We start from the raw sequence: 10,664 nt of genomic DNA on the forward strand, positions 1-10,664 counted from the left end.
TAGAGCTCTCTTTCTTCTTCCGCATCTCTTAAAAAAGAAAAATAGGGGGGGAAATTGGAAGGTTTTTCCAGATGTTAAATTCTGCCCTTGATTTCAAATTCTGTTTGCATAATTGGTGCCTGCGGAGCTACTGGCATCCAGCACCTGTAACCATTTTTGTTCTGTTTTCCCCCACCCACTCCTTTCCCAGATCTGAGAATTGCAAACATGACTCACTTGCTTTGCAGGGCCAGGGTCGCTCTTCTCCTCCATCATCTTCCCAACCTTTTGCACCCTCCTGGGCTGCTTAATAGTGGTCTTTATTGCAGGCCGGCAGACATAGTTTTCCAGGTTCTTAGGGGGTTTCTTAGTTCTCTTGGCTTGCAGGCCAATTTTCAGCTTCAAATTCCCCTCTGAAAAGTTTGTTTCCTTCACAGAAAACTGTTGCTGGGCATCCGACAGACTCTCATCCTTGCCAACTTCATCGCCGCCGCTCCCCTCCGAGCTCCTCCTCTTCTTCTCTTCCTCCTCCTTAGCACTACCATCGAGCTCCGCCTCCCTCCTGCCTCCTGCCGCGCCTGTGGCAACTGCAGAGGGGCTTTTCCCAGAAAACCCTTCAGAACCAGAGCCCAGCCCTAACATAGCAGTATTCTGAGGGTCCATTACAGTACGTGCAGTTGCAAATAATTACTATTACTTTACAGCAGATCGGTTGTGTGGTCCATGGACAGATCCTTCCAGAATCTTGCAGCCATCATCTTCTCACTGTGGGAGAAAGGGAAGGGATGACAGTCAGAATATAGACTATTCAAGAGCCAAAGGAATACAGTTTCTGTGCTGTTTGTTTTCAAACAGAAATGAAAGAAGGGAACACACAGGACCTTGCAAAGAAGCGCACAAAGTGAATAGCCCATCTATACATATTTATTTTTAGCCATTTACAATACACCCCCCAAAAAAATTCACTAGTGTAAAGCTTCCCAGGATGGTCGCCTGGAGGTAGCTCTTATTCATCACAGGTGACCAGGTAAGTGACTATTTACAATAAACAAACAACCCATGAGCTCAGTCTGGAGCACACACATGCCATGATGTTATCATGGGGTCCAACAAATGCAGGTTGCTCTGTTAATATGGGAAGAAGGGTGAGAGCTGTACAGCAATAAGTATTATAAACTGAATTTATATGGCATCTTTCTTCCATACATTTCCAAGTGGCATGTGTAGTTTGTTTCGTAAGTTCTTGTTGTTACGTTTGAAACATTCATTCTTTTGAAAATCACCTTGGGAGGTCCCGTTATGGGGCAGAAAAGCAGGAAATAAATATTTTAATATGTACATACAGAGTAGCCACTTCCACATAAAAGGGGAAATACTTTTTCAGAAGAGCTCCCTGAACTGGTGAACTGACAGCAGGCTCCGATCCATTGCATAGGAGGACAAGCATATAATGTTAAATGGTGCTTAGAAAAGAAGAACAAGTTTCTTGTCCTTGTGGCTGCAGAGATATGTTTGAAGTAAGAAGGATACAGGCAGAAATGTGATAAATAAAGACATCCAATGTTAAGAGCTTCCACACGGCTTATAAATGCCTCACTTCCCAGTTAACTATTTGCATCTCATGTATTTTTACATCTGACGAAAATTCTCACTAATTATGACTTTCCTCTCTTCCACCTAAAGCTTATTTTATTTAGGCAGCTGTCAATCTGGTTTGCCAAACTTACAAAGACCGCTGCATAATACCTGTTACAGCTGTAATTGCAATACTGCTATCTAAGTGTTTCTATAGTGGTATTTAAGTGTTTGTTGTTAAATGCCTAGGGCACTCCTCCTTCATTCATCCAGACTGATTTCTGATGCACAAGTCCCTGAGATGCCCTCTAGTGGTCTCCTCCTATAGTATCACTTTTCACCAGGTGAGCTGAGGCAGAAACCCTGTGATTTCCAACACAACAGAGATGGCCACAGTACCTCAAGTCTTAGAGCAGGCATAGGCAGACTCGGCCCTCCAGATGTTTTGAGACTACAGTTCCCATCATCCCTGACCACTGGTCCTGTTAGCTAGGGATGATGGGAGTTGTAGTCCCAAAACATCTGGAGAGCCGAGTTTGCCTATGCCTGCCTTAGAGCTACACATCAAAAACCAAGTCACAAGACACAGTCACTGCTTCTTCTCCAATAATCCCCTCTCCAGCTCCAAACTCCTGCCCACTGCTTCCTTCTGAACACATTTCTTAATATTTATGATTAGCATGTGAGGTGGAGTGGGGTGCATTACTTGGAACACCTGGAATGTATTCTTATTTGAATTCTAGTTTTGACACATACAAGGCACATTTGGTAATAGATAATAATAATAATAATAATAATAATAATAATAATAATAAATTTTTATTTATACCCCGCCCTTCCAGGATCAAAAACTGGGCTCAGGGCGGCTAACAACAAATTTAAAACACTTAATTGTAAAAGCAGCATAAAATACAGTATAAAAACATGAATAACAATAAAATTCAAAGTTCAGAAATCAATTTAGGGGAAATCCATCTAATAAGCATTAGATAATCACCAGGGCTAGCTGGCTGAATTAGTCCTACTTGGGCCAGCGAGGAGGCCAGGGGAGAATTAGCTGTGGGGTCTCAGAGTGGGTAATCTTCATTAAAGGGGAGGGGGAGGGAAGAGAAGGGAAGGGAAATAAAAGATCAGGCTGAATTCAAATTAAAGGCCAGGCGGAACAGCTCTGTCTTACAGGCTCGACGGAAGGAGGTTAAATCCTGAAGGGCCCTAGTCTCATGGGACAGAACATTCCACCAGGTCGGAGCCATCACTGAAAAGGCCCTAGCCCTGGTGGAGGATAGTCTGACTTCCTTAGGGCCCAGGACCTCTAAACTATGGTTATTCATGGACCTTAAGGTCTTCTGCGGGGCATACCAGGAGAGGCAGTCCCGTAAATAGATGAATTTACGGTTGTTCCCTCAGACGTTTTGTGTCTTTTAAATAGCATTTAATACTGGTACTCCTGCTCCGGAGGCTAGGACCTGAACCAATGGATTCAAGTTACAAGAAAGGAGATTCCAGGTAAACACCAGGAAGTACTTTCTGACAAGTAAGAGCTGTTCAACAGTGAAACAAACTCACTTGGGAGGTGGTGGATTCTCCTTCCTTAGAGGTTTTTAAGCAGAGGTTGGATGGCCATCTGTCTGGACTAGATGGCCCTCAGGGTTCCTCCCAACTCTACAATGCTATGATTCTGAGTGTTCAAAGAGCTTCACATGTGTTACTTTACAGAGCTGCAAGGATTACAGCAAGTTGTCAATATTATTACTTTCATAGTGTTAAACTGGGAGTACTGTAAGAGGTTGAGAGACAGTGGCTTGCCTAATGACACCTAGTGAGCTCATGTCAGAGGTGAGAGGTGAGGACATGCCAATTTATATTTCAGTTTCTTGGTCATTGTACTATGCCAGCTCTATACCACAACAACGTGCTTCTATGCCTTTATTTAGGCAGCTATCAATCTGGCTTGCCAAACTTCTTTTCCCCCTTAGTTACAAGCTTGGCTGCATAATACTGTTAACAGCTATTACTGCAAGACCAGGTTTTGAATCCCTACCCAGCCATGAAGTTCGCAGGGTGACCTTGGACCAGTCACTCACTCTCAGCATAACCTACCTCACAGGGTTGCTGTGAGGAGAAAATAGAGCAGAGAACTATGCATGCCATCTTGAGCTCCTCGGAGGAAAGTTGGTATATACACATATGCCCCAATCAAGCCACTCTTTCCTCCATTCTCTATCTGTGTCCTCAGCTCTCTGGATCAATTGCTGAAACTGGAAATATAGTTATTTGAACTAATAGCACATGAAAACTGCAGGTAGACATGTAGTTCTAATGTTGGGAGGGGGGAGAGGTAGAGAGAAAGAAAACAGATCCAAAAATAGCGACAGGGCAGTGCATTTCTCAGGGCCAACTAAAAGTATTATGAAGCAGCAAGTAAGCTTTTGAGTTCCCCACCACAACTGGATTAAGAGCTGTGGGGAATTCAAGACCTTGTTCATCATTCTGTGGTTTTCTAGTTGGCCTTAATAATGCTATTATGCTACTGCTACTTTTGAGATATGCTTTCAAGGTGCCAGCCCCATATAGAGCCGGATGAACACTTCAAACCTCTAGCGACAAATGTTAAATCCTAAGTGACCAGGCATCTGGGTTTCTTCCTGTGATTCTCAGTCCCCATTACACGTGCTCACTGGAGGCACCTCTGTCTATAATTATTTTCACAAAGACATGGGGAAGACCTTGTGAGCATTACCAATTTCAATCCTTTACCCCAAAAATGCATACCACTAATTCAGGCTTTTACAAACAGAAATTTATCTGGGCAACTACGGCAAATAAGGATTCCCTTCAAGTGAGCAGATAGTTCTACTTTAATAGGCTGAAAGAGTTAAGGATCCCCCTAGCACCTGTATCAACAAAACAAAACAAAAAAATGCAGGTGGGGGGGCAGTTATACTTTTCAAAATGGACCAGTATCTTTTGCAGAGATGTTTTTAAGGTTAATAGTTATTTTAGCAGGGCTATGGCTGCATTCCTATGCACACTTACTCGACAGAAGCCCCAATCATCTCAAAGGGACTTTTAAATAAATATGCCTAGGATTGCATTAAAAGGTTATCAACATACAGGCAGCCCCTCGTTTACACGGGGGTTATGTTCCAAGGCACCGTGCACATCAGTGAAATCACGTATAAATGAAAGCCATTGAAAAAGCCTGGAAGCACATCGCTCCACCCTTTTAGTGACGTTTCAGTGAGGTCTTTATGAAGTTTTCGAGTCACTTCTGGGTTCAGTGTGATGCAATCACACACATATTGAACATGTGTAAATGGGGGGCAGGGGAGCTGCCGGTACTCAAAATTGCAGCCTTGGTCAAGCATAGGATCTCATACACATTTGGCATTCCCTCTCAGTTCAAGCACAGAACCATTAGACTTGTTAGTTGCTTATTAACTGAAGGCCTCCTAGTGACTTACAATGCACTTAAAACATGAATATAAATACACTATACCATAAAACAACCACAAGAACTGTTGGCAGCACACTAATAACAAAACAGTATCATCTTAGTCTATCAAGAGTCAAGAAGCCAAAATAGCATCAGGTGGACTTCATTGGGGAGAATATTGCACAAACAGGGAGTCACAACTGAAAAGGTCCTCTCCCTTGTCACCACTCTCTGATCCTCCCTCACACAAAGGACCTGAGTAAAATATGTAAGGGTCTGGTTATGTTCATACCAGGAGAGATGTTCCAAAAAATATTAGGGTCCTGAGCTGTAAATAGCTTTATAGATCAAACCAGCACTCTGAATTGGGCCCAGAAGATTACAGGCAGCCAGTGTAGTTATAACAGAATTGGTGATATATGATCTGTTTGCCTCAAACCTGTCAACAATCAGGCAGCCACATTCTGTACTAACTGAAGCTTCCAAATCATTTTCGAAGGCAGCCCTACATAAAGTTCATTGCAACAGCCCAGTCTTAAGGTTCCCAGAACATAAGATTACTGCAGCCAAGTTATCCCTATTCCGATAGAATCGTAGTTAAGCCACTAGTTTAAGCCGATGGCATTCACTCCATATCACTAAGACCACCTGTGCCTCAGGTGACAGCAATTGATCCAGGAGAACCCCCAGCTACAAACCTGCTCCTTCAAAGGGAGTATAATACCCATCTAGAGCAGGCAATAAAATGAATGCCATGGGAACCCCTCTGCCATTCAAAACTATTTCCCCATCTCAGACTTTCTCCTATGCCCTCAGCTCCACATCTGGCCCACACCTAAGACTTTTTTTTTTTAACAATCCTGCTCCAAATGCATTTACTGAAATATAGCACAAAGATAGAAATGATTTCTTTAACTTTTCAAACAGTTCACTCTAAATTAGTAATGAGGAACTTTCTGTCTGTGGCAAGGCCTCCCCCCCACAAGAAACTCTATGGATAGAATATCCCCATCAAGACTGCAAATATCACTATCAGCAATTCTCCTTGACAATTCCACCTGATCCTTTAGGATTCCTTGGGCCAGCATGAGCCAGAAGTGACTGATGCTGCCATGCAGGTACCAAGTGGAACAAAGGCAGTATCTTTCCAGCCACCAAACATTGATGTAGGAATATGAAATCTTTTTAGTGCCCACCAGCAGGCATCTACAGATCTACCTACAAACTCACAAGAGGCAAGTGCACCCAGCCCTCTTGCAAGCAGGAGACCCAGCACCACACAGATCTTTACACCAAATGTCTCATTTCTATTGATGTTTTTGAGTAAGACTGCAGGAATCTCTTCCAAGCAGCAGGAAAGACTTCCACTGTTTTGCACCTTCTTCATATCACAAATGATGACTGGTTAGTAAGCCATGCTAATGTTAGTGGGCCCCTATCCATCATAGAAAATGGGAAAGGAGCCAGTTCTGAGCTGTATAGATCAATCTTGCTAATAAGGGTTGAGAGCAGTGATGTGGGGTGGGGAAAGTTTGCACACACAGAACGTTCCAAGTGCTTTCTTTTTCCATGGAAGTTTTCCCATGTCATATGTTCATTAGATACAATGAATAGGTGCCAACTGCAAATACAATATTAGGCAAGCTTGGCAGTTTCAACGTGTTTAGCTTTGTTGACTAAATACAAGTAAAATAAACATGCCAAATTAGATTACTCTCTAGGGCATGATAAATTTTTCCCCACTGCAAATTATCCTATGAAGATTACCCTGGTTTGCATATGAAAATTTCCCAATTCAGAATTTTCCAGAAAACCAACATCAGCGGTTGGTAAGAGTAGCCATCTACCCAGTGCATCCCTCTATAATTACAGGTGAGATATAGAAGTAAGGGGTAAGAAAGTCCAATTGGAAGACAAGAGTGCTGGAACTAGGTTCAAACCTCAGTCTACCCTACCCTGCCAGTCAACTGAAGAATAATATGGGATAAACACACCCATCCCTGAGCTCCTTAGAGGAAGGTGCAGTAATTAAACAACACTGTTTCAGTTCCACATGCACATGAAGTATGAATGACACTCAACTCTCAGAAACAGATACATGCACTTAGCTTTTCAAAATTACACATTCATACATCAAGCCATAACTTCTGAAAGCAACACAAAAAAGCAGTCCTAAGAGGGTCAGAAGTTATAGATTTGCTGAAAGGCACATAACTAACAAGGGGTCCAGAAACTGGGCTGGAAGCACCTAATCCTACAACAATTATGACTCTAAGGAAATGTGGCCTGGACAGAAGACCATTGGTAGTGCCATTTAAGCTTTCTAGTGGAAGGATGAGCTATAGCAGCTGCTCTTACATAGCAGGTACTGAATAGTTACATCAGGCATTGTAGAAAGCGCAGCAGGGGCATGTTCTCTGCCTGGAGGAGTTACAAACAGAAAAGTTGTAACTGAAAGTCTGAAAGATCAAGTTGAAAATGACATAAAACCTGACTGTTAAGCAGTTATAGTCCCAAGCACAACACAACTTGTAAGTAAATGGATAAAAGGATAAATGTATTAGACATCAAAGAAAGGGGGGCTCATACGCAAAATGCTAAGAGAGGTACCGCAGCAGTTGCCAAACAAACGAGGAATAATTTAAGAGGTACCTCTTAAGGCAGGCCTTCTCTACAGAGATAATACTTTTTTATACAACACTAAAACAAAAAGTGGTGGTGCAGGGGAGAGAACAGGCCTCTGTACAGAGAAACTGACAGTGTAAATTCTGGCAGAAGAATATATATTTGAGGTGGGGGAGGTAAGGAAGATAGAAAGAATATGCACAAGTACTTAAGGCTTGGTTTTTGTCATTTGAAGTGAGGAGCGAAGGGTTAGGGTTAAATAAAGAGCTATCCAAGCATTAATCCTTGAGAAAAGTTTGCAGTTTCTCAAGGCAAGGGACAACGACCCTCCCAGATACTGAAAGCTGTCCGCAATGACATGGGGTTTCTACAAAACTACGTGTCCAGTATCCTCAACCTCTCACCTGCCATTCTAAGGAGGTGACCTAACTGTCAAGAACCTCTTTCCGCCTCATAGAAGCCAGAGGCCAATTCAGAAAAGACAAATTAGATGGCGAGCCTCATGTAGTTTGTCATGTGTGATGATCTATTGCCATGTGTAGTCATGCTGAGAAGCAGCGATTGGCTGCGAGTTTAACAACACTGGTACATGAAGCCAAACACATGTGTTTGTGTATGAGAAAAATCATCACACACTGTGATGATTTCCTACAAAGGGAATACATTCTGTGCAAGAAATTTGGCATCTCTGAGGGGGTCCTCGGTACCAAAGAATCAATCACTTTCTCACTCACACACACAAATGGATCTGTCTCAATGCACACCAAACTAACATTCCTGGAGAGTAGCCTTATCCATCAACCCTCCCGTCAATGATTCCAGCTATGGGAGCAGGGGCCAAGCTGTCAGGAAGCCCACCCACATACTACCAGGGTGCAGCCACCAGGATTCCCATCTTGCTCATCCAGCAGGATTCCCCTTCAGCTGCCAACCCACTCAGGTTCTTGCCAGAAATCTACACACACAGGAAACAATCAAGCACCTCCCTTAAAAAAAGAGAGGAATTAATTCCCCATCCCAATATAGAGGACAAGGAGTGTATCAGCACACCAAACATTCACTTTAAACAGGAGTCAATCTGCCTCATTCCTAGCCACAGAGGAGGGAAATGAAGCTGAATAACGCCATCCATGAGTTCCCACCAAGAAGCAAGTCTGTAACAATTCTGCAAGTGAAGCTTCAAGATTTCCCCCTAAGTATTATTCCTGCCCCCAAAATGAAGCTACAAAACTCCATACATAACGTCCCTCTCAAAAAGGTGAAGTTACTCGAATACATTGGGGGGGGCGGGGGAGAGAGGAAAGGATGTTTGAAGAAAAATATATGTGAAATATTTTTCCCTTCAAACACCTGGAGCCCCTTCCGCTTCCCCACCCTGCTCAGCATTGTGGTTCCCAGTTTTTGTGGTCGTTTTTCTACAAGAATACATAACCACCACCACAAAACGGAGGCTGCAAAAACTCCACAAATGAAGCCACAAGGATTGAACAGCAAACCTCACAAAACGAGGGTGCAACGTTTACAAATACACACCCACCCAATAACGAAGCTGCAAAAAAATAAAATAAAAATGCAAGACACACACACACACACACACACACACACCTCCTTCACACACATACCCCCGAAGTCATGCTCCAAGAGCATGCCAGCCACCTACACCACCCACCCGCTCGCATAACAAGATCAAGGACCTCTCTTCAAAAGGGGAAACGTTGCACGTCTGTGTGTGTGTGTGTACATATCGAGTCTTGCACCTTGAGCCACCCACCGCCTCACAGCAGTAACCCAACTCACAGCAATCTGCCTTTTACTCTCTCCAACATGCTCCCCCAAATATAGCTGCAAGGATCCCCCTCTCCCCGCCCACCGAAAGCAACAACCAGCCTCTCAAGGATTTTGTGCGCTGCGTGCGTCTACATACACACCCAGCCTTGCACCTGAAACCCAAGTCCCCCGAAAGCAGTGAGCAGCCATGCAAAAGATATTCCCTTTACTGTCTCGCTAACACGCCCCCCCTCAAAAAAATAATAATTAAAAAGCAGCTGCGAGGATCTCCCCTTCCCTCCCTCCAAGGCCTGGCTGTCAGGATCTCCCCCTGAGGGAGAGCAAACAGCCGGCGAGGCTTCCAGGATCACGGCCAACGGAAAGGGCCTGTCAAGAGGAGCCCCTTCCGCAGCTCAGCCCCCTCCGCGCCCAGGCGAAGGGGCCCGACTGTCAGGGACCGAGAGCCCCCCAAGCGCCGCCGCCGCCCCTTTTCCCTCCCCGCATCTTCTCCTCCTCCTCCCCTCGCTCACCGCGTCACAGCGAGGCCCGGCTCCGGCTCCTCCGCGCCCGCCTCATCCTCCCAGGCCGGGGCCAACCCGCCTTCGCGGGCGGGCAAGGCCAGGGCGAGACCCGCCACTGCTGCTGCTGCTTCGGTTGCTGCTGAGGGAAAACCAACGTCCCTCCCCCTCCCACCCCAGGAGACTCGCCCCTCTCGGTTGCTTCAGCGGGCGCAGGCCTCCGCCTCTGCCTCCTCCGCCGCCTCCTCGTCGTCGTCTTATTCCAGCCTGATCCTCCTCGCGCTGCGCTGAGGGCGGCCGCGGATCCAAAATGGCGGCAGCGGCGGTAGCAGCGGCTGTGGTGCTGGTGCTGCTGGTGGCGGCGGCGGCGCGGCGGCGGCGGCAGCCTTAGCAGCAGCAGCAGCAGCAGCGCTCCTGCCTCGGCGCGTGCGCGAGGCGTCAAGCTCGCGCGCCGCGGCCGCCTCGCGCTCTCTCTCGCGCGCGCTCTCTCTCTCTCACAGGCAGGCGCGAGCGAGGGAGCCTTAACCACGCCCACTCCCCTCTCTCCCTCTCTTTCTCTCTACCTGTGTGTGTGTGTGTGTGTGGTTTGCCCCGCCCCCTTCTCTCCCCCCCCCCCCGCCTTTCTGCTCCGCGTTCGACCTTCGCCTGTTTCCTATCTCGGAGGGAGCGCGAGAGCCTTGCCCTCCTTTCCCTCCCTTCCAGCGCCGCCTCCTCCTCCTCTCTCAAGCTTAGCCAATCAGTGGAAGCAAACCGGCCCATGCCGC

General features: G+C 45.8%; 1 protein-coding gene across 2 annotated transcripts in view; it reads right to left on the reverse strand.

Moving 5' to 3' along the window:
- ASH1L (ASH1 like histone lysine methyltransferase) overlaps window positions 1–10,290 on the reverse strand; it is a 75,885-nt gene extending 65,595 nt beyond the window's left edge. For both annotated transcript variants that reach the window (XM_080984481.1, XM_080984480.1), the window contains exons 1-2: window positions 9,913–10,290; window positions 217–744 (exon numbers count right to left, since the gene is read on the reverse strand). In XM_080984481.1, the coding sequence (XP_080840607.1) occupies window positions 217–642 (426 nt within the window). In that variant the 5' untranslated portion in view covers window positions 643–744; window positions 9,913–10,290. The remainder of the gene's footprint in view (window positions 1–216; window positions 745–9,912) is intronic.
- Between the last annotated feature and the right edge of the window lie 374 nt (window positions 10,291–10,664).

The sequence above is a fragment of the Podarcis pityusensis genome, assembly GCF_964106645.2.
Source record: "Podarcis pityusensis genome assembly, chromosome: 16".
Taxonomy (NCBI): Eukaryota; Metazoa; Chordata; class Lepidosauria; order Squamata; family Lacertidae; genus Podarcis; species Podarcis pityusensis.